The sequence below is a fragment of the Setaria viridis genome, chromosome 9 (genome assembly GCF_005286985.2).
Source record: "Setaria viridis chromosome 9, Setaria_viridis_v4.0, whole genome shotgun sequence".
In the NCBI taxonomy this organism is placed as follows: domain Eukaryota; kingdom Viridiplantae; phylum Streptophyta; class Magnoliopsida; order Poales; family Poaceae; genus Setaria; species Setaria viridis.
The window spans coordinates 8,006,417-8,029,778 of NC_048271.2; the positions used below are offsets into that span (position 1 = coordinate 8,006,417).

At 48.2% G+C, this 23,362-nt stretch overlaps 3 protein-coding genes and 1 pseudogene across 5 annotated transcripts; 2 read left to right on the plus strand and 2 right to left on the minus strand.

The window, feature by feature from the left end:
• Positions 1-537: 537 nt before the first annotated feature.
• On the minus strand, positions 538-3,453 carry LOC117837609 (protein yippee-like). Of its 3 annotated transcripts, none has more exons than XM_034717328.2 (5): positions 2,979-3,453; positions 2,787-2,830; positions 1,161-1,308; positions 1,033-1,088; positions 538-856 (listed from the first exon to the last, which is right to left on the minus strand). In XM_034717328.2, the coding sequence occupies exons 1-5, from the start codon at positions 3,072-3,074 to the stop codon at positions 772-774; spliced, it is 429 nt and encodes a 142-aa protein (XP_034573219.1). In that variant the 5' UTR covers positions 3,075-3,453; the 3' UTR covers positions 538-771. The 3 variants fall into 3 exon arrangements, with proteins under 3 accessions (XP_034573219.1, XP_034573220.1, XP_072146899.1); XM_034717329.2 differs by having other exon boundaries at positions 1,161-1,269; positions 2,979-3,427; XM_072290798.1 differs by lacking the exon at positions 1,161-1,308.
• Positions 3,454-5,244: 1,791 nt separating this feature from the next.
• Positions 5,245-10,610, plus strand: LOC117837608 (putative ABC1 protein At2g40090). The gene is made up of 11 exons (XM_034717326.2): positions 5,245-5,756; positions 5,893-6,018; positions 6,254-6,349; positions 6,458-6,558; positions 7,217-7,253; positions 7,549-7,767; positions 7,843-7,954; positions 8,397-8,488; positions 8,581-8,760; positions 9,531-9,644; positions 10,154-10,610. The coding sequence occupies exons 1-11, from the start codon at positions 5,442-5,444 to the stop codon at positions 10,352-10,354; spliced, it is 1,593 nt and encodes a 530-aa protein (XP_034573217.1). The 5' UTR covers positions 5,245-5,441; the 3' UTR covers positions 10,355-10,610.
• Positions 10,611-14,960: 4,350 nt separating this feature from the next.
• LOC140221075 (uncharacterized) lies at positions 14,961-16,749 on the plus strand. The gene is made up of 4 exons (XM_072290396.1): positions 14,961-15,734; positions 16,045-16,180; positions 16,280-16,390; positions 16,475-16,749. Exons 1-4 carry the CDS (start codon positions 14,961-14,963, stop codon positions 16,747-16,749), a joined length of 1,296 nt encoding a protein of 431 aa, XP_072146497.1.
• Positions 16,750-18,763: 2,014 nt separating this feature from the next.
• On the minus strand, positions 18,764-20,593 carry LOC117835200 (cytochrome P450 71A1-like; annotated as a pseudogene).
• Positions 20,594-23,362: the final 2,769 nt, after the last annotated feature.

Here is a 23,362-nt window from a genome sequence, read left to right on the forward strand (position 1 = left end):
GCATCCCCTGCACCTGTAGACGTTGCCGCCCCGCGTCTTCGAGCTCGAGGGGACGGCCATTGCTGGCGTCACCCCCGTCGAGGGTGGGGCGGTTGGTCATCTCGGTCACGGCGCCCATGGCAGCCGCGGCCGCGATCTCCACGGGCGTGGCGGCGGCGGGGATCGGCGTGTCCATGCCGCCCTCCATCGGGCGGGCCTCCTCTCCTCTGATCGGAAGAACAGGAAGACGGAGTCCTAGCGTTGGTAACTCAAGCGAATACTTCGTCAGTTAGTTTGTTTCCCGGGAAAATTGGATCTGTACTCTGTTATCTGTTACAATTTAAAAGATCCAAATCTAAGGTTCCGTTTAGGATAACTTATTTTGGCTCGATGATGTACTGTAGCGTGCTGGGTAGCGTGCTGCCATTTTGTAATCTGAGGCAGCTTTGGCTTTGGTGAAGCCGTTTAAAAGTTGAAGCCACTATTTTTATTTTTTTTTAGCTTCACCAACTTTGACTACAGTGAATCCATTTTAGGAGGGGCCCTCCCGAACGACACTTGAGAAACGGGACTTTTATTGGATCATTAAGCAACACAGATTACAAGCATATACAGACGGAAACATCCAATTGAGTTGGCAGGGAAGACAGGAGGGATATGACCAGGTCACCTACAACAACATTTACGCCGGGGATTCTTTCAATGGGAGCAATCCCCGGCTGGCTAAAGACCAGCACCACACAGGTTATTTACAGGGGATGAACAACATGCTTGAGCTTGGCGAATCGCTCCTCATACATCGTCGGCATCGCTTCCGACCAAATGAGCATCAGGTGCAATCCAGTACTGGCTTCCGTCAGGGCCTGACACCTTAAACCTGCTTAGAATAAAAGTTTATTCAAGTAAGTTCCAGGCTAACAATAAAGCCAAAAGCAGCTTTAGGCACCACTGAAACAGACAAACATTTACAGATCATCAAGTGAGATTATAAAATGAACAATATAGGGGAAAAGCAGAAAAAGCCGTGACTGCAATGACTATGGTGGTCATCACCTCTCCAGAATATACTTTCCTTCCTTGTACCTCTGGCTCTTCTCATGTGCAGCTTCCTAGAGAAGGGGATCATGAAACTCAGATGCTAGACAATACACAGAATACGAAATAATTTTCACGAATCTTACATATTTCCATCCAACAATGGATCCACAGCCAACACAGAAGATATCAGAAACAGTGTGCATTCCTGTCATCATCAAGCGATCTTCTTTTACTCCAGGAGTCACATTGACACTGGGCACAGCATACATGAGTGAATGAAACATCTGCTGGCTGACAGAATACTGTAGGGTATAACTCATCTCCAGAAAAATGGCACCTTAAATCCTACCAAACAGTGAAATGCATATTGGATCTAATGAACTGTTTCAACATTGAATTGTTAACTACCAAATGTAGTCCTCTCGTTGGCAAATCATTTAAGCCCCATTATTGAGAAATTACAGTATATTACTTTCTTCTGAACCAGAAGTTTAAACAGCGAGCTCCCCGAACTCTGACAATAATTGAGTGCTCATGGATGGTAGTCCATGGAGTGCTTTGCCTGAAATCAGGCTTACCTGGTTAGCTCAACTGTTCCCTTGTATGGACTGGGTTTGTATCAGATATAAAATACACTTTAAGGAAAGCTAGGGAGATAGCTAGTGTCATAGTGTATATGACCAAAGATATTGATTAGCGACTTGATAACTGAAATCAAAGTTCATCCAAAGGAAGATTTTTATTGGAAAGAAGAGTGAAGAATCCAGTAATGGAAAAGGAAACCATTTCAATGTGCACTCGACATTTCCTTTCCTAACTAAGAGCCTTATATTGGTATGGTACTGTCATAGTGACATGAGATATAAATAGATTATATAGTCGGTTCATAGAAAGCTGATCCAGCACATGTAAGGTATGGAAACAAAGCAATTAGAAGAAATTTAGACTAAAACTTTTGCTTAGAAAAGAAGGATCCAAACTCCAAAAGGGGTCATCGACCTCTGAAAATATGGGTAATGTACTCTGCTTCAATACTTCCTCCTCACATATGGGTGAGATGAAGGCAACGATGTAAATTTGAAATGGTGCACAATTAACCCCAATAATAAAACCTTACATATCAACCAGCTCCTAAAAACTTGTTTTGTTGAGGCAACATACTAGCACTTATATTAATGTTGTATGCATGTAGGTGTTACAGATTAAACCAGAGATCAGTTTTAGACATAGGGAGCTGAAAATAATCTAGATGGACCCTTAGGGTGCGTTTGGTAGAGCTCCCAGAGCTGATTCTCTGTTGATTCCAGCAGGATCTCTGCCAAACAGTTTTTTCAGAGAGAAGTGATTCTCCGTGAAGTGATTCTCTGAAATGAACTAAGAGGCTGGGAGCTGGAAAAGTAGCTTCTCTTGATTCTGTGAAGTGATTCTCCATCCTGATTTTAAGAGTTTATGCTAGAGAATCAAAGAGAATCACTTTCAGCCACAGAATCACTTCTCTCTGAAAGAGTAGGCATCAGCCTCAAAAGTCAAGGCACTTCAGACCTCTCAAGCCTCTCCTGGTTTCAGAGAGGAGTAGATAAGGCTCTCGCGATGACGACGGATAACCGCCGGACAGATTCACACTGGCCAAAGCCAGCCACATTCCGCGGTGAAATGGAAAGGAGAGTGCTGCATTTTCCCCAAATTTTCACACAACCCCCGGCGCTGCACCCTAAAGACTAAATCGACGAGCAAGTGGAGTAAGAAAAGCGGGGCAGGAGGCCACTTACACCTTATGGAAGAGGTAGGCCTTCCCGTGCTTGCAGTGGAAGGCCTGGAAGAAACCGATGCACAAATAGAAAGAAAAAAAACCGCCGTCAGTCTTGCCGCCGCACATCGGCCGCGGGAACGCCGAAAATTAACTAGGAAATTCTGTCAGCGCGGAGAGACAGGCGCGCGGAGGAGAGGGGGCCGCGGCGGACCTTGGAGATGATGTCGCCGGCGAGGCCGAGGTGGGTCTTGCAGTGCTTGCAGCTGTAGACGTTGCCGTCCAGGTGCATCAGGAACAGCCGCCCCATCGCCGCCTCACTCACTCCCCCCAATCCACTCCAACCCGCCTCCTCGGCGATTCCAGCCGCGGGCCGCTCCAATCGCGATCGCCGCGCCTCGGAAATCCCCTCTCCTCCGCCGGCGTCCTCGAAATCGGAGATTGGGAGCGGGGAGAATTTAATCGGGGATGGGAGTTGTTTACTGCCGCTGGTTTGTGTGCGAAGCGCAGCGGTGTGGTGTCCGCTCGCAGCAACTGCAAGCGAGTGGGGAAACGGGTGAGGGGGGGATGGCGTGGGCGGTGGGCCGGCGTGGTGGGGGCGGATGGGAATGGCCCCGAATGGGATGGGGGGAGGAGGGAGGAGGGAGAAGAGGCTGGATGATAAGGGCGAGTGCGTGGGGGAGTGAGGGAGGCGCAGGCGCTTCTGCACGCGGCACGCTTGCGCACCCGCCGCTGCCGTGGTGGGTGCGGATGCTTTGCCTGATCCGGGCGCATTTCGGCCGCGCCTCTGCACGCTGCTCGTGCTCCTTTTTCGGCCCCTGTTTCGGAAAACTACTTTCGTCTTGGCCTCTTGGGTCCTTGACTTTGGTTTGAAGGGAAATCAGGACAGCGACGCAGTAAAGTGAAATCAGAGAAATGACGCCGTGGAAAGAGTTCTACTCCTAGAGACCATCGCTATGGTTTGGTGTGGAAATTAGGTGACGTTGCATTCCTTCTCTTTGACTTTTTTTTTGGGGCTTTTTCTCAATTTTGCTTGTGCATTTATTCACAAATTGATACCATCATTTGGCGAGGATTTTTATAATGATTGGAAAAAATTGGAAGTTGAGTACTATTTTGACCTTAAATTATCTAAAGTCTACACAGTATAACCATTAAACAAAGTTGCACGATACCATAGTTCTAAAAGGAACATTTTAATTGATATATCCTGAATCTAACCCCAACGTGATCGACGTCGAAAAAATAAATACCACGACATCTCGCACTTATGTATGCCTCTGCCCAAGTGGAGGTGGGGTTCGAATTTATTTTGTCAAAATCAGAGAAGAGTGAGGAGAGCAATGGCTCATTGCGGAATCAATTTTTTACGGTAACAAAACCACGCGCTAGCATTAGAATCACTTGCAAAATGTACCTTACTATTTACAATTACAGAGCCTCCAACTACGCCCGTTTTCTTAAATAACTCTCGCACGATAAAAAATAGTATTTGTTTGTATACAATATTGAAATGCAAATATATTTAAGCAGTTTTAAATGACATTTTGGTGGACTCAGCTTGCCTTTTTTTAACAGAGCCAACACAAGTGGGCCAACTTAAGCAACATATCGGTGACCAAACAATGTACAAGGATTCAACCAAAAGTCCAAATCACAAGGGCATAGCCCACATGCGCACGTCAACAATGATGCTACCTCCAACCGACCTGAATCCGTGGTAATCGAGCATAACCCACCATAATCTGATATGGATTATAAAAAATCAGCCCTACTTTACTAAGAAACATTGCAAAATCTGACACTGAAAGATATTTCAGGTCATGTGTTTGTTCCGGACAAAATTCCGGAATCAGCCCTCCTATTTGAAAGTTTATTCAGTTTTTAAGAGTTTCAAACAAGCATATATACCAGCCCACTTTCTTTTTGAAACCCATTAAATTAAGAGGTATTTGAATCCATGGACTAATTTTTAGTTCGGATCACATCAGATGTTTGATACCAATTAGAAGGACTAAACATGAACTAATTATAAAACTAATTGCATAATTCGTGGCTAATTCGCGGGATGAATCTACTAATCCATGATTTAATAGATTCGTCTCGCGAATTAGCCTTCATTTATTAATTTATTTTAATCTTTAACATTCGATGTGACAGGGATTAAACTTTAGGCTATCTGCACTCGTCGACCTCTATTTCCATCTCTTAAAAGGAATATTCTATCCTAGTCATCGAGATTTTCTACTATGTACTCATTTCTTCTGCACTCGTGTTATCTCTATTCCATACTCTATACCCACTGTTCCATATTTTATTCCTCTCACTTCCCCTCTCCCTCTCTCCCCCCAACTCTCTCCCTCCTTTACCGTGCGCCTGCTGACCCGCTACTTCTAGCGCTCCCCCGCGCGGCCGGTAGCGGCCCGCGCGCTGTCCAGGCGAGCGGCGCGCATGCAGGCGCGTTTCGCGTCCTGCGGTGCGGTCAGTCTTAGCCCTCTAAACACTTGACCTTGTGAGTTGCGACACCGTGGCGTCGGACCGTCGGTATAAACACGGAACGGATCGCGCGAGCACACGAATCCCGTCGGAAACAAAGCCAGCTCGCCCGAATTCCCCCGAACATCTTGCGGCGGAAGAAAGAGAAGCCGGTCAGAGGAGAGCCCGCAGCCCCCGACCCATGTGGCGGCGGGCGGCGACGGCGGCGCTGTCGCTGGGCGCCGGCGCCGGCGCGGTCGCGGTCGCCAGCACCGAGGACCCCGCCGCAACGCTCAAGGTCTGCGCGCACCTGCCCCCGCGCCTCCTCCGCGACTCCGTCACGGCGGCCACCGTCGCGCTCGACTACAAGTGGTCCCTCTTTGGCCTCGAGCCGGGCACCCCCGCGTGGCAGAGCGCCAAGCACGACGCCCACCTCCGCTCAGCCAACCGACTCCAGGAGCTCTGCTTCCGCAATGGCGGCATCTACATCAAGCTCGGCCAGCACATCGCGCAGCTGGTACGGACTTGGCCTCTGGGGTTGTTTCAGCGATCCGTGTGATTCGATTTGAGAATGATCTTAAATGTGACCATTCGCTGATTTGCCTGTGGCATAGCTTGATTTTCAGCTGCCTGTCTTGGTGTGCTTGTTTCAGGAGTATGTCGTGCCGGAGGAGTACGTGCAGACGATGAGGGAATCGATGCTGAAGAAGTGCCCGGTCTCGTCATATGAGGAGGTCCGCGGGGTGTTTGCCAAGGATCTCGGAGAATCGCCAGAAACTGTTAGTGCCTTGCCTGCATCCTCTTTGCCTTACTTTTTCGAGCAATACAACTGCCTGTAGGAGGCTCCTGAATAACTGGAGCTGAAGTGGAGTGACTCAGGGCGTATTATTAATCTTGTGTTTATCGCGTGTAGAGTTCTGTCAAATAATGGAATTTGCTGACTAGAGCACGGCATGTTAACTTGGAATTCTTCAGTTCTGACCTCAATTTTTCTCTCCGTTATTCGGTGTGTAGTTTTTTGCAGAATTTGATCCTGTCCCACTTGCAAGTGCTTCTCTTGCACAAGTCCATGCTGCACGAACCCACGATGGACAAAAAGTTGCTGTTAAGGTTGAGTTTAAAGAGGCATTGCAGTCTGTCCTGAATAAATTATACCAGTAGAAGTTGAACTAACCTTGTTTTCTTTCTCACAATGTATCTTTTTAACTTGATCTCCAGGTTCAGCACGATCACCTGACAGATACCAGTGTTGTAGATATAGCTACTGTGGATTTGTTAGTGAATGCTCTGCACTATATTTTCCCTACATTTGACTACAGGTATCGCTTCTGAATGGTAGCAACTTTATCTTGCTATTTCTTTTGCTTTTTCTTTTTTGATTTTTAGCAATGACAGTCTGCTTGAATCAGTCGAAATATAAAGCGTGTCGTAAAGTCATCTTGGTTAATCACACAAGGCAGTCATTTACCTCAATATACTTCGTTTTACAGCTTGAATTATCAATTAGAAATTGAATTGTGGTCTCCAAGCCCCCTAGTTATCCAGTAAGTGCATGATTGAGGGCACGTTTGTTGTTTTCCATAAAGGATAGTTTTTAAACTTTGAATTAGAATAAATTTTCAAGATTTACTAATGATATGTTATACTAGCTGGTAGAATAGGTCCATGTAAAATCTGTTCCCCATAGATTAGGTGGGTGGGGTGCTGCATTTGTAGTGTACCTAACCGAAAATCTTACTTTTAGCTTATAAACGAGACAGACAATTAGATTGCGTGGCCTACCGCCTAACATCAATCTTGATATAGTTGGCACTAGCTCTTTATCGCAAATTCTCATTCGCAATGCCTGATTTGCACGCTGAGCTCAGAACCTAATTTATGTCAATGGGGCTGTAAATCCTTGATTGTCATGCTACTTTTTAAGTTTTTTCATGCAGAGGTCATTTCCATTATTGCCCAATAACTGTTTCCATGCAGGTGGTTGGTTGATGAAGTTCGAGAAAGTGCCCCTAAGGTACCTTCCTAGTCTTAGCTGGCAATATAATTTCCTTGCTATCGCCTCATGGACTATATTCTTTCTTTCTGCCTGTTACCTAATGAACTAACCTGCTTTTCTCATTTGTCAGAATTTTTTAGTCTTTTAATTGCTATATGATTGTTGCCCTTAATAATCAAAGTTCTTTGCAGTAGTCTGTTCATTTCGAATTTGAATTTTATGTAATTTACGGTGTGCTGAAACCAAAGGATCAACAATTATAATAATTATTAAAAAACTGGAGCTGGTAGTAACTTCTTGTTATGATTCTCAGGAATTGGATTTCTTGAATGAGGCCAAAAACAGTGAAAAATGTTTGGATAACTTTAGAAGGTTGTCTCCTCACATTGCCGGTAGCATCTATGCCCCCAAGGTTTATTGGAATCTCAGCACATCTAGAATTCTCACCATGGAGTTTATGGATGCCAAGGAGGTAACTGATGTTCATGGCATTAAAGAAATTGGCATTCACCCTTCTGATGTTTCGAACCTAGTAAGTTGCCACTGTGTGCTCATTTACTAATCATGCCAGCAATATGTTACAAATACTCACCTTTAAAATTTCTAGGTCAGTAAAGCATTTGCTGAGATGATTTTCAAGCATGGTTTTGTTCATTGTGATCCCCATGCTGCCAATATGATGGTCCGACCCATGCCACAAGACAGCAGAAAATTTTTTGGTGAGAATATTTGTATCTGGCATCTCAAATGAGACCATTGAGTCATTTACATTGTTTTTTGCTTTCCTGAAATGAAATACATGAATGTCACTTGAAACATTACAATTCCACAATAAATCAATAATTCTTCATTTTTTTTGGTTTCACAATTGTGCGTGATATTGATGTCTAGTCGTTACATAGATAACTAGCAGAGTTTCTTTTAAAAAATATTTGCGCCATGGCCATATGTACTATGAAGTAAGCTCTGCTGAATTTGGAGGTATGTGAACAAGTGGTTGTTTATACTCCTAGGATTGAGAGGTAGTCATGTCTTGCATTGTTGCATAAAGGTTGTTCTATCTATGTAGCAACACCACCTTTCTTTGTTCAACATTTTATATGTGTTCCATAGGTCATCCGAAGTGTTATGATGGCTAACTTCCTAATTACTTAAATGTAGGTTGGAAACAGCCACAGTTGGTTCTTCTCGACCATGGTCTTTACAAAGAGCTTGATTATACTACTAGGATAAGCTATGCTTCTCTTTGGAAGGTGACAAACTGACAATACTGTTGCAGTTCCTGTCATAGTTCTCTGATTAGTAGCTAATACTAATTCTTCTCTATAACATTTGTTCAATGCAGGCGCTTGTTTTTGCTGATGCAAAAGCAATTAAGGAGAACAGTATCAAACTAGGTGCTGGGGAAGATCTTCATGCACTCTTTGCTGGTGTTCTCACAATGAGGCCATGGCAAAGGGTGATTGATCCATCTCCTGATCATCTTGTCCTAGACGGAAAAACTACTGATTATTCTGAACTGCAGGTATATAACAGTATTGTGCCCCCAACGGTCATCCATGACACCGCATTAAATGTTACAGAGAAAATGAATATCTTTGGTTAACAGTACTCCCTCCGTTCCAAATTGTAGGTCGTTTTGACTTTTCTAGGTTCATAGATATTATTATGCACCTAGACATACACTATATCTAGATGCATAATAATATCTATGAACCTAAAAAAGCTAAAACGACTTGCAATGTAGGACGGAGGGAGTATAACAGTATCTGTAGGGCTATGAAGTTGCCCGCATGCAGTTCTAGAAAGATTCTGATATTGCTGTTGGTGATTTGTTCATCAAATTAGCAGGTCTTTGAATCTAGCCATGACCAACAGAGAAAATAGGCTACAGACTGTTGAATCACCTAACATCAGCCCATACTCTCTCTCTAAAATGGGAGAAAAGGAATACATATTCACTATATAGCGTTTTACTTGGAATCTGAACCTACTTCATACATTAACTAGGTTTAAAATCTTTTATATTCCTACTTTATATTGAGTATATAGGCTGGTATTCTCCTTCTTACATCAATCATATTGTTTCCCTTTTATAATATAATATATTTTTTATTGCATGTATCCTAGTGTTAGATAATTAGATTTGGATTTTAGTAAAGTTTGTGTTTTGAGTCTGTCGATAGAGTCTTGTATCATTATAAAAAAAGTCTTTTGGATTTGCATAAAAAAGTCTTGTTGACATTTAGGTCCTGGTATCCAACCTTACTCAGATTACTAATTTCTTGAGCACAGAATTACGCCTCCTTATATTTTTCTGAAATCTCGGAGCTGCTGAGGAGATTACCAAGAGTCATCTTGTTGATGCTTAAAACAAATGACTGTTTACGCGCAGTCAATCATGCCCTGGTAAGTGTATGGAATTGCTAGCAACCTAGTCGAATTTATTTGTTCTCATTTTTCCAGAATAAATGTTCGGGTTCTCATAGCGTGCTACATTTATTGTCAAATTCTTTTTTCCTTCACTTTTCCCATAGCCATTCAGTCCCAACTAGTAATGGCTCTTATCTTTGACTGCTTTAAAAAGGGAATCATGGGATCAAGCTTGCTGTAGATATTACATTGGCTTGAAATTTCAGTAGCATTGGCAGTAATCAGCAATTTATCAGTTATCACAGAGGATAAATATACATTTTTTTGTCTAAATTCTAATAGCCTTTCAAAAAAGTCTTAAAGAAAATCTAATTGGCTGATACATGTTTTTCCCTTTTTATACCAGGGGTAAGTTTAACCTTCACTATTATTTCAAAAGAAAGTTCAACCGTCACTCTTATTTGGAGCTGGGATTTGAAATGCTAACGCTAGGAGTAGCCAAATTGTTTTTGGCCCCATTATTAACATGTGATCTCCTTTGTCAGGTTGGAGGCACTTCTTTGGAGTCATTTATGATCATTGGGCGTGTCTCTTCTGAAGCTGTGCTGGACGCTAAAAAGATGAGCAGGAGGTCATTTCTAGATAGATTGATGATATGGCTGGAGGAAGCTATACTGGAAGCTCGATTCTTTAGTTTGAAGCTGATGTTGTGCTTTATGCAACTTAGGAAGTTGTTGCCCAGCTAAAAAGCAGTTCGGTGCATCGACAGTTTTTGGACCGCGCAACTGTGAAGTTGACATCTAGTTCCATATCTTTTCTGAGAGAGAAACTTGGCATTTTGCGTAGGTTGCCATTCTTTCTGTATACATCAATTCTTTCGTCGACCATTGTTTCACCATGATTGGTCATCATGGTACATATGCGCACCAGTACAGTTGTTAACGTTATGTTTCTTCTGATAGGTGAATACAGGTATACAAATTACTGTCGTTGACAAATTAATGCAATAGCACAACTGGTTTTTTTGGAAGGAAATCAAAATTGACTTGGAGCAAATTTTTTAATTTGATGAAAATTTGAACTGCAGAATCTGCAATCATGATAGTTAGGAGATGTGAATCTTAATTTTCTTTTTTTTCCCACTCGCTGGGCAATCTCTTATACTACTGTAAATCTATGATGTAGCAAGCACAATTCAAGAAAGCAACTGCCGAGCATTTACTCCACGTTTCTTGTGAGGGGGAGCTCACCGCGCATCCATGGTGGAGGGTCAGACAAATAAGAACGGTCTGACATGGCTCGAGCAACCGAGATGAAATTTAGTCCATCTTGAGAAACACTGTATATAACTATAAAAATCCATTCCCAGCAGCAGAGAGGATGCAGATACAAAAACTTAAATAAAAAGGCTGCATCGTTAAAAAAATACTGCAAATACACAATTTAGTACGGCATGTAGTCTCTTCGAATTTCGTTTCACAATTTGTATGAACTATATATTCAAATCAGTCCTATCGTGTTCTCTCTCGGCACGAACAGCCGTGACAAAGGTATCTGGAAGTCTCCGTCAGTCGCAGGACTTGGCGACCTCCCTTCCCCACCGCCGCCGTCGCCACCGGGTGGTGGCCGCTTCCGGTGCTTCCTCATGTGCCCGCCGAGCGCGCGCCCTGTGGGGCACTCCGTGCCGCACACCTTGCACTTGTACAGCGTCCTCCTCACGCCGTTGCCATCGCCATTGGCACCCTCGTGGCATGATCCGACCACGGCCTTCTGGTTGGAGATTGCTGCGCCAATGCCCGTCTTCTCGTTGCATCTGGAGTTGCCGCCGTTGGTGAAACAATGGCTCGATACAGCGATGCCGTTGCCCTTGTTGCCGAAGCCAACGTCGTCACGATGCTCTGCAACGCCGTCGACAGTTTTGATCTTGTCATGGCAGCCGCCGCCGCCATTGGCTTTCCCACGACGCGCCGCCACTGCGACCATCTTGCCGGCCTGGGCAATGCCGTTGGCAGTCTCTTCGTTCGCTTCAACCACGGCAGCCTCCTCTTTGCAGTTACCAATCACGCCACCGGCATCGTCGACGTCGAGACTTGCTGCTGCGGCAATGGCGACCTTGGCCTTCTTCCGGTGTCCGAGCACATGCCCTCCGAGCGCCTGGAAACTGTCGAAGCACCTCTCGCACAGGTTGCAGAGGAAGCGCCCGGAGGTTGCGGCGGGCGGCGCGCCAGCCTTCGCCGCCGCTGTCACAGCCCGATCGCCATCCGCCTCGCAGCCCGGACCCCTTCCCCGCTTGCCGCACGCACCCCGCTTCCTCTTGGTCGCGTTATTGGCTTCCCCTCCCTTTCCCGGAGCCCGACGCCCGTGGACCTTCTCGTGGTCGTGGCTCCCCTCGCTCCCGGACTCCCCGGCCACATCAACGCACGGCAAGGCCGCCGAGTCCGAGTCCGACTCCGTCTCCGACCCCGAACCGCTCGGTGGCGTCTGCGCAAACGGCGGCGCGATCAGTTCGAGCCGGGCCCTCTTGGGTGGCGGCGGCGGGGGGGCGCCGTCCAAGATCTCCCGGTCGAGAGGCCTCCTCTTCGTCCTCCCACCGCCTCGCTCGGGCTCTTCCTCGTCCCCCGTCGCGTCACCATCACCGTCGTCGTCGTCATTAGCTGAGCTCGCGCCGCGATCGTCCTCCGCGTGACGACGGCCCGCCGCCGGCGCGGGCGGGCGGGCGAGGAACACGTAGCGGTCGACGTCGTCGTCGGAGTCGGAATCAGAGTAGTACTCCTCCCCCTCGACCACGACCACCATCTCGTCAGCCTCTCCTTGCCGTGCGAGCCTACTGCAGGGGGATCGACCTAGCGGCGGCGGCGCAGATCCGTCGAGGCGGGCGAAACCGAGCGCTAGCAGCTTTTGCTGTGGCGCGCGCGTGTGGAAGCTGCTCAGGCAGGCAGGCAGGCGGGCACTAGGGATTATTGCTGCGGGGGAGCGATCAGGTCAGCCGCGCACGGGCACGCTATTAATATAGGCGCGGTTAGGGCCGTGGGGCTGGAAGCGCCGTGACAGACGGAAGGAGATGGGCCTCCTCGACTCGGATTCGACTTGGGCGCTTTGCTCCTCCTCCTCTCTCACACACACACATGACACACCTTCATTGTTGGGTCGGTCATCGGTGTAGACGAAAGGAAGGCCAAGCCGAGTAATTGGGCCCAAGTACATAACGTGCATGAAGGCAGCAACAGCTGTGTTGATATCCGGTGCGATCGAGCAGGCACATATCAGAACACTTACACTATGTTGTATGATACGCAATGAATACTTAAAATTTGCATTATATGACCCTTAGAATATAAGAAACTTGCATGATGTAAAGGTCCCCTAAACTAGGGTTTCCTGATACTCCCGCGGTGGCGACGGAGTCAACCTGTCTCACGTTACGATCAACGTGATTTCTCCACCAGAATTGATTCGCCGGCGCTGCTGATCCCTTCGGTGGGGTTGGAAGAACCGGGCGAGCGGTCTGCATGGTGGGGAGTACCGAGAGAGAGAAGGGGAAGGGGATGGATGTGAAGGATGAGGCGATGCCGAGTCTGGAGAAATACCTTGAAGGGATGACGCTTCAGGGTGAGGAGGAGGAAGACCTGGACTTCTCAGGGGAATTCGAAGAACTCGTCAAGGAGGTCCGATGGCTGGCCCTGTTTAGGGTTCATACGACTAAGGCTTTCAGTCATACGGCTTTGTTTGGTGCACTGAGGAACGCGTGGGGAGCGGCGAAGGAAGTGACTTTCAAAGCGAAAGAACCGAACCTGTTCGTTGCCCAACTCCATTGCTTGGGAGATTGGAACAGAGTCATGGAGGGGAGGCCCTGGCTTTTCCGTGGGGCGGCCATTGTCATGGAGGAGTACGATGGTTTCTCCAACGTGAAGACATACAAGCTGGATAAGATCCCAATCTGGACAAGGATCCAAGGGGTCCCGGAGATGCTTATGAAGAAGAAGGCTTTGGCAGAGAAAGTAGCAAGGAAGGTAGGAGAGTGCATCACGGTTTTGGTGAATGATGGGAAAATTAATTCAACACCATACCTAAGGGCTAGGGTTTGGATTGATCTCAAGAAACCACTAGTTCGGGTGGTGCCAATTACTTTGAAGGAGAGGATGTTGTGTGTGGTACAGTATGAGAAGCTACCAATCTTCTGTTTCTTTTGTGGATGTCTTGGACATGAGGTAGTGGAGTGTGGAGATGGTGTTCATCCGAGGGAGAAGTGTGCATGGGGGGAGTGGTTGAGGGTTGCTTTTATGCCGTCGGCTATGGTGAGAGACGAGAGAGGGGGACGTGGTGGAGGAAGAGGACGAGGTCGGGGGCGGAGTTTTGCGCGAGGCAGTGGGGTACCTGAGGACCCATATGAGATGTATGCCTCGGTGGATGGAGATGCAGAAGCGGAGGATGGTATGGCTTTTGAGAAAGAGGAGGGAGCTTTGCAAATGGTGAAGCAGCCGGCTCTGAAAACAGATGTTGTAAGCCCGAGTGCTTTACAAGAAAAAAAGAGGCCGAGGAGGAGCGAAGGGGGCGGGGAGGTGAACAATGATTCTACAAATGCAAAATCGGCGCTCTCCTTCGAGGAGAGTGACCGGGCACAATGAAAATTTTAGCGTGGAACTGCCGGGGGTTGGCTAGCTCCCGGGCAGTTCGAGTGCTTCGGGAGGTCCAGAAGCGGGAGAATCCAGATGTTCTTTTTCTGTCTGAGACACATCTGAGTAACGCAAAGGCAGCGAATCTGAAGCGAAGATTGGGATATGATAAGTTTGCCATTCATGAGAGTGATGGCCGTAGTGGGGGTTTGTTGATGTACTGGAAGAAAGAGGTAGTGGTGAGGCCTGTAAAGGTTTCTCAATACTATATAGATGTCGTAATGGGAGAAGGGGAGGAATGGCGTCTAACTGGTATTTATGGAGACCCAAATTGGGATCATAAAGACCGAACTTGGGAGGCACTGAGAGATCTAAAAAATAGTATGAATTCGTTGCCATGGTTGGTGGTGGGTGATTTTAATGAGATTTTGTTTCATCATGACAAAGAAGGAGGCAGAGCAAGATCTCAAAGGCAATTACAAGATTTTCACGATGCTCTTGATGAATGTGGGCTTTCTGATATGGGGTTTACAGGTGATATCTTTACCTGGCACAGGGGGAGGATTAGGGAGCGGATTGATCGTGGTGTTATTAACGATCAATGGAGAGATATGTTCCCTAATGCTGAATTAGTGAATGGAGAGTATCTCAAGTCTGATCATCGCCCTTTATGTGTGAAGACTGAGACTTCGGAGGGGCAATATCAGGCCAATTGTGTTACAAAGCGCTTTGAAGCCAAATGGTTGAAGGAAGAGACAGTGCAGGAGGTGGTGCAGACGGCCTGGACGCGGGCTTCGGCTCAAGGACAGGGGGGTTTTTGATGAGTAAGCTGAACCAAGTTCATTCAGACCTGCATGAATGGGATAGGAAGGTGCTGAAGAAACCTGTTCAACGAATGAAGAAACTTAGGAGAAAGTTGGAGGTGTTGAAACAAGGATCGCAGACAGACGAATTCTTGTCTGCTCAAAAGGAGATCCTTCTCCAAATTGAGTTGCAACTAGAACAAGAGGAAATTTACTGGGTGCAAAGAGCTCGTGCTAATTGGCTTAAACATGGTGACAGAAATACTAATTTCTTTCACCAGTTTGCTTCTAGTCGCAAGAAGAGAAATCTGGTCAAAGGGTTGGTGGATGACCAGGGAATTCGTCATGAAGATATTGATACTATGGGGGCTATGGTGAAAGACTATTTTGGCACGTTGTTTACAAGAGAGGTCCTAGAAGTGGAGGATGGCATTTTGAATGATGTGGACAGGAGAGTTACAAGTGCAATGAATCAAGCTCTTCTGGAACCGTTTACAAGAGAGGAGGTAAAGAAGGCTTTATTTAGCATTGGCGATCTGAAAGCCCCAGGGCCGGATGGTCTCCATGCCATTTTCTTCAAACGGTTCTGGAATTTTCTAGAGGATGATCTTGATGATGAGGTGTTGGGAGCAGTTAACAATGCAACTATACCTATGGGTTGGAATGATACAACCATAGTTATGATTCCTAAGGTGGATAATCCTGATAAGGTAACCCAATTTCGCCCTATCTCGCTATGTAATGTGGTGTATAAGGTTATTTCCAAGTTGCTATCGTATAGGCTCAAAATAGTGCTACCTAAGATTATTAGCGAGTCCCAGAGCGCTTTTGTCCCAGGTCGGCTAATAACAGATAATATCCTGTTGGCATATGAGTGTATACATACAATGAAGAAGAAAAAAAGGGAGCAAGGGAGCGTGTGCTATTAAGCTAGATATGCATAAAGCTTATGATAGGGTGGAGTGGATTTTTCTGGAGAAAATTATGGCCAAATTGGGCTTTGATCAACGCTGGATTCAGTTAATCATGGCATGTGTTTCATCAGTCCGATACAGAGTTCGGTTCAACAACTTTGAGACAGATATGTTCACACCAACCAGAGGTTTGCGCCAAGGTGATCCTTTATCACCTTATCTCTTCCTTATGGTTGCTGAAGGTCTGTCTAGTATGATTAAGAAGGTAGAGGAGAGGGGAGATTTGGAGGGGGTTAAAGTCTGTAGAGGGGCACCAGCAATATCTCACTTACTATTTGCAGACGACTCGCTCATTCTGATGAAAGCTGATAAGGGGAATGCTGATTGTTTATCAAATATCCTGGACAAATATTGTGCAAGTTTAGGACAAAAGTTAAGTGAGGCCAAATCAAGTATTTATTTCTCCAAAAATACAGATGTGGAAGTGAAGGTTGAGGTTTTTCATAGTCTGAATATTGTGACTGAATCGCTAACAGATAAATATCTGGGACTCCCAGCTTTAGTGGGGGCTGATAGGAGCGATTGTTTCAGGCATTTGCTTGACAGGGTGGTGGCTCGGATTGCCGGCTGGAAGGAAAAGGTCCTTAGTTTGGGAGGAAAGGAAACTCTTATCAAATCTATAGCTCAGGCCGTGCCGGTCTACGCGATGATGGTATTTAGAATTCTGACAAAAATCTGCAAAGGAATTACAAGTGTCATCTCGCAATACTGGTGGGGAGATGAGGAAGATCATAAGAGAATCCACTGGTAGGAATGGTGGAAAATGTGTATGCCAAAATGCAAGGGTGGTATGGGCTTCAGGGATCTGCAGTGCTTCAATTTGGCAATGCTAGCTAAGCAAGTTTGGAGATTATTGAGTGATCCAGGATCGCTATGTGCTAGAGTCCTTAGAGCACGATATTTTCCTGATGGCAAGTTACTTAATGCAAGACTGAAGAGTGGGAGTTCATACACATGGCAAAGTATATTTGCTGAACTCCAATGTTTTAAGCAAGGGTATATCTGGAGAGTGGGTGATGGTTCACAGATTAAAATTTGGGAAGACAATTGGTTACCAGGAAGCCAAAACTTAAAGATCCAGACGATCAGGGGAAATAGATTGGTGACAACAGTGGAAGAATTGATTAATCCTATAGACCATACTTGGGATGAGGAGTTGCTAAGGTCTATCTTTTGGCCAACTGATGTGTATCGAATTATGCAAATTCCGATCACACCAGGCAGAGAAGATGTAGTGGCCTAGCACCATAACAGAAGTGGTTCTTTTTCAGTGAAATCAGCGTACCACTGTCAATGGGATAAAAAGTATGGGGCAAGAACAATTCAGGTCCCAGTTGGGACTGCATCAAGGAGTAAGCTGTGGAAGAAGTTATGGAGATTGAAAGTTCCAGCAAAGATTAAAATCTTTGGTTGGAGGGCGCTCAAAGGACTGCTACCATGTCGGGCTATCCTTGCTAATCGTCATATTGGAGAATCAGGAGGTTGTCCTGTATGTCAGCATGGAGCGGAAGATATTAAACATCTCATATTCACATGTGTTAGAGTGAAAGAAGTCTGGAGGTCGATGGGTCTTGGAGAGAAAATTCAGCAGATAATAGACACCGATCGTTCAGGTTCTGTGATTCTGGAAGAGGTTATAACAAATGAAGATCAAGTTCAGGCGTTGGGAGTGGGCTTTGCAGAGCTGGTTTTGACGGCAGGATGGTATATTTGGTGGGAACGTCGGCAATTTGTTCATGGGGAGACTGTTCAGAACATCCCAAGGTCTGCCATGGCTATTGCGGCACTCACCAAAAATTATATGCTAGCAGCAAGGAAAGTGGTGAAGGTGAGACAGGGATGGAAGAAGCCTCCGGTTGGGAAGGTGATGGTGAATGTTGACGCCGGTTTTGATGAAAACGGTGGCTGTGGCAGTGTTGGCTCGGTGATCAGAGATTGCTCGGGAGGGTTTCTGGCAGCTGCTCATAGTTTTGTGCTGCACTTAGTGGATGCGCAAATGGCAGAGGCTTATGCTCTCAAGGAGGGACTGATGTTAGCACAAAGAATTGGGTGCAACAAGCTTATCATCCAATCGGATTGCATGGAGGTAGTGCAAATAATGCAGGATGGGGGTTTCTCGGCGAATTCTGCAGCTCCCATTTATGATGAATGCAATATTTTGTGGAGTGGTTTCCAGGAGATTTCTATTGAGCACTGCAGTAGGGAAGCAAATCAAGTGGCTCATAGTTTAGCGCAGCGAGCTCGAATGATTAGACAAAACTGTGTCTGGGACGATGAGGCCCCTAGCTGTATTTTAGATGAACTGGTAAACGATGTAACTTTTCTTGAATGAATAAAGTCAGTCCCATGATCAAAAAAAACTTGCATGATGTAAATTATTCGACCCCTATAGTTATAATGCTCGGTCCTGGTGTCCTCCGTCGCCGCCCAATGCTAACTCGTCAGGGACCTATGCCTCCACCGCCAATAGGATCACGCTCCAGCGTGCCTTGTCACCTCCGCTCTGTCGCTATCTTCTCCACTACACCGTTGGCGGCGAGCCGCCTAGAGCTCTAGCCCTGGAGGCCACGGGTAACCTTACATTCTAACCCCAAATTTCTTTTCCCATTTCGATTTTCAGTAAATTTTGAGTGATTGATAGATAAATAAGAAAACAACCGTTTTGAACGGCAACTAGTTTTCTTTCCCTTTCGGAAATAGTAGCGCTAACACTTATAGATTGCTAAAATTCAAGACACATCACTTTATTGCGAGAGAGAGCACAAACCAGTGCTTCACTACTGTTGGCGTGCTAAGCCAAACGCACGACACGATTATTGGCTCTTCACTCTTCAGCGAGGCCACGGTTTGGCAACCAGAAGCAGAGCCTTCTTGAGGCGCACGGAGAGGCCGTTCACCTCGCTCATGTCCACCACCGCCGATGCCGTCCACGGCCTCGCTCCACCTGGAACCTCCCAGTCAAAAACTCAAAATGATACAGCAAGCTCGCAAGCAGTTCGTTGGCCGGCACGGCGAACCCGACGCCCGGACACCCCCTCCTCCCGGCGCCGAACGGCAAGAAGAAGTCCAGCCCCATCTTGTGGTACTCCGCCTCGCCGTCCGCGGCAAACCTCTCCGGCATGAACTCCTCGGCATTCTCCCAGGTGGCTGGGTCCCGGCCGATCGCCCACGTGTTGATCACGACTCGCGTCCGTGCCGGGACGTGGTAGCCTTGCAGCTCGGTGTCCTCGAGGGTTTCCCGGGGCAGAAGGAGAGGTCCTGGTGGTCTGGTGGGTGCAGCCCGAGCGTCTCCTTGATGACGGCCTTGAGGTATGGTAGCTTGGGCATGTCGTCCTCGGTGATGCCGCCGGCGGCGCCGACGGCAGCGCGGATCTCGCCCTGGAGCTTGTGCATCTGGGTCGGGTGGTTGATGAGCTCCGCCATGGCCCATTCCAGCAGCGTGTACGAAGTGTCAGTGCCGGTAGCAAGCATGTCCTATAACCATGCATCAAATTCCATCTCGTTATCAACCAAATGTTTGTGGGGATGTGTTGTGCTTTGTGCACAGTAATAAGCATACCTGGATGGTGGCTTTGATGGTGACCGTGTCGAGCTGGACTCCCCCGACCTCTTCCCCTGTCTCGCTCAAGTCCAGCAGCACGTCCACGAAGTCCCTGCGATCGTCCTCTCCGTCTCCTACCCGCCGCGCACCACGACGCCGCCGGCGATGGTCAGCGATGACCTTCTCAACCAACCGATCTATCTCCTCAAAGGTGCGCCTCGCCTTCTGCTCCAGCCCCGTCACCACGTCCACCGGCCACAGCCACGGCACCACCTCCGCCATCGGGACTGTCCCGAGCAGCTCCTCGAATTCACTGAACACCTTCCTCAGCTTCGTCCCTCCCCCGTCGTCACCCTCGAGCCCGTAGCCTGCGTCGCCGAACGTGGCGCGCGAGATGACGGCGTTGGCGTAGGCGATGAGGAGGTCGCTCAGGTTCACCGCGACGGCACCGTCGGCGGCGCCGCGGACGCGGTCGAGCAGCGCGGCGACCTCCTGCTCGCGGGCGGCTCGGAAGCAGAGGACGCGGCGCGGGCTGAGGAGGTGGGACACGCAGACGCGGTGCGGGCTGGCGCCAGCGCTCGCCGGACGGCGCGAAGACCATGTCGCGGGTGCAGTATGGGCGGTCGGCCATCCGCAGCCTGGGGCAGCTGGCGAAGGCCAGGTCACGGGTCTTCATGGCCTCCTCCGCGGCGGCCGCCGAGGACGCCACGACGGTGGGCACCTGGCCGAGGCGCAGGAGCATGACCGCGCCGCACGACGCGGCCATCGATCGGAGCGCCCGATGCGGCAGCCTACCCAGTAGGTGGAGGTGGCCGAGGAGCGGCTGGCCGCCTGGCGGGGATGGAGGCAGCCTCCGTCCATCGCTGCGTTGCAGGTGAAAATAAGGCCTCCAGGCGGCGATCAGAAGGAAGGAGAGCAGAGGTACGATGAGCACGGTGAGCAGCGCAACAAGTGAAGCGGCCATGCCTGCTCCGTCGATCAGATAGGAAGGTTCCAGGCTACGAGGATGTGAAATGCAGAGAAACGTGATAGGTAGTTCCGAATGAAATTGACATTTTGTGGTGCAAAACGAAATGTGATTGATAAAATCAACAACACTACAATGTTGCAAGATCGACGGCCTAAAACAAAAGGTCTGTCTCGCTCTCAGTTTATTGAAAAATAGTTTTAGCGTCAATCACCATCTTTCACCATTGGATCTCAATCTATGCTTCAAATCTATGCCCCTCATCTTCTTCTTTCGATGCATCTTCTTTGTCGCGATTCCATGACAATAGAGGCCGACCACGGCCTCATCCTACTCATACCCAACTGACCCTCCTCCTACCTCACTGTCACTGTGCATGACACCAGCGCGCCCCACCTATGTGCCCACCACCCTGTCTCTCTCCTCCGCCCCTCCCTTCTCTCTCCATTCGCCAGTAATGTCATATTCGTGCATTGACGCGGCGCCCCCACCTCTCACCCCGACTCTAGTGGCCTTAGTCGTGCCTGACTCTAACCACTCAGGGCCTTATGTACCCGCTGCCTCCACCACTCAGCTCCGACGGTGCCTTCGCTGCCTCCTTTTCGCCATTGTCTCTTCCACCTCCAACTTCGGTCGACTAGCCGTATCGGAGCTCCCTCTAGGCCTGCAGGCTACAGGTAGCCCTCAACATCCAAACCTCTAAACTATAGATGGCCAAATGGGCCAGGCCCAGCGGGTAGCCCAAAGCATGGCACTAATACGATCCGATCCTATGGCAATAGTGCCTGGGCTGGCACGGCCCTATGCATAGTGTAGTGCTTGGGCCACCATACCGGCATATAGTGCCTGCCCAGGCATGACACGATTCTTGGCCGGGCACTATGTGGCACGAATACCCCAACTTATAGTGTTGTACTATATGAATTTATGGTGGAATTGTTCTATCTATATACGAGTTTATGATGAAATGGATGAATTGACATATATCTATATGAATTTGTGAGGAAATTGATGAAGTTTTGGGTTGAATGAGTTGATGCATAGTGCTAGGGTTAGCACGAGCACGATGGGACAGTTCGGTGTAGAGTTCTCTAATGGAGATCCCTTTCAGCACGTGCAACAACAGCAGAGACACTAGGATTAAACTCCATATATAAACCAGTGAGGATATACTGCACCAATTCTTCAACTTGTAGGGCAAACAGATGCCATCTCATCTCCCAATGCCTTCATCTTGCAGTATTCGACGATCGTCATGTTCTCCTTGCGAATAGTGGCTAGAGCAATTCTGGTGCTGACTGCTCTAGCACGAGTCTGCGAGGCATAGACGTCCTCGAGGCTCTTCCATGCATCAGCCGCCGTCTCCGCGTTGGAGACGTGTGTCAATGCAGCTTTTGAGATGGTGGACAGAAGGTAGCTGAGGACGAGTTGATCCTTCGCTACCCAGTCGTTGTGGGCGGGGTTGGGCTGCTTCTCAGTCCTGTCTCCAACCTTGACGTCGATCTCGACGCTTGGTGCGACGATAGTGCCGTCGAGGAAACCTAGCCGCGCATCGCGTACGGCAGGCAACACTTGAATCTTCCATAGGAGATAGTTGTTCCTGCTGAGCTTCTCAATCACCGGATGATGCTGAGCTTCTCAATCACCGGATGACCAAGAGCCAGTGCGGCAAAAGCAGATGATGAACTCGCCATTGACGTATGGAGGAGTGGCTCTGATTACCATGAAAGAGGAGATCAGAGGTAGGGTGGAACGTCGCCCTTTGTCTCGGGTGACGGCTTCGTGTTAATCTCAATGACAAGTGCACAAGTACGTAGGTTACATAGGGTTCGGCCTTGACTCAATCTATCTACAACAAGAATCTAGCTAGTTTACAAGATATAAACCATAACAAACTCTATCAAGGCCGACCCCAATCGTGAGCTATTCAAATGTTGTTACAGGATATTTATCTCTAATATCTATAACGGTGCCGTCCATTTGGCCATCTATACTCTAAATCCTTAAACCCTAAATTCCCATTCCCAATTTAATTTCTAGTACTTTTTGAGTGAGTGATAGATAGAAATCTGTAGTTTGAGAGCAGAAATCTCTTTCTATAACTACTATGTGTGGGTGGTGTAACCAAATTTACCAACTTTTCAACTTGGACTTAAGAAACTTTCGGATAAAGAACTCGGCCTCTCACAGGTTATCGGCGAGCTTTCTGCTTTTCACGGCCTTTGTTACTGTATGTACGTCACGCGCCGTACATGGCCAGTACACACGAGTAGTACGTGACAAAGCACTATCAAACCTTGTCCTCCGATCCGTTCCCTTCCGCACAAATAATCGGACGCCAACGCAAGCAGACAAGAGCGGCCCTGTCCCCGCCGAGCCGAGGCGAAAGCCCCCACCCGGCCGGGTTGGTGTCGTCCGGCTGCAGGCACTACCCCGTCGTGGTGAGAGAGCGTACGGGGCGCGGCCGGTGTGCGCGCACCAGCGCATGCATGCCATGGCCATACTCTCCCTCTGCGGCGCTCAGCAGGGCTGGGGGCCATAGCGCCGGAGCGGCAGAGCCCCGCGCCGCGGCCGTGCTCTCGCCAGGAGGGCAAAAGGGCCCCGGCGGCAAACAAAGGCTGTTCTTGTAGGGAGGGAGACGCAGCAAGGCAGACGGCAGCTTAAGAGTCACGCACACAGCTCGGCAGTGGCCAGTGGGCACTGTGAAGTGGCTCGGTATGAGCACACACGTACCCGGCTGGAAGCCTGGTACCTCCTCGTAGCGCCCGTAGCCCGGCCGGCCCCAATAATTGGCCCGTCCACTACGCCGGGCCGATCCGGCCCCCTTTTGTCCCGGCGCGCTTGCGCGCGGGCACT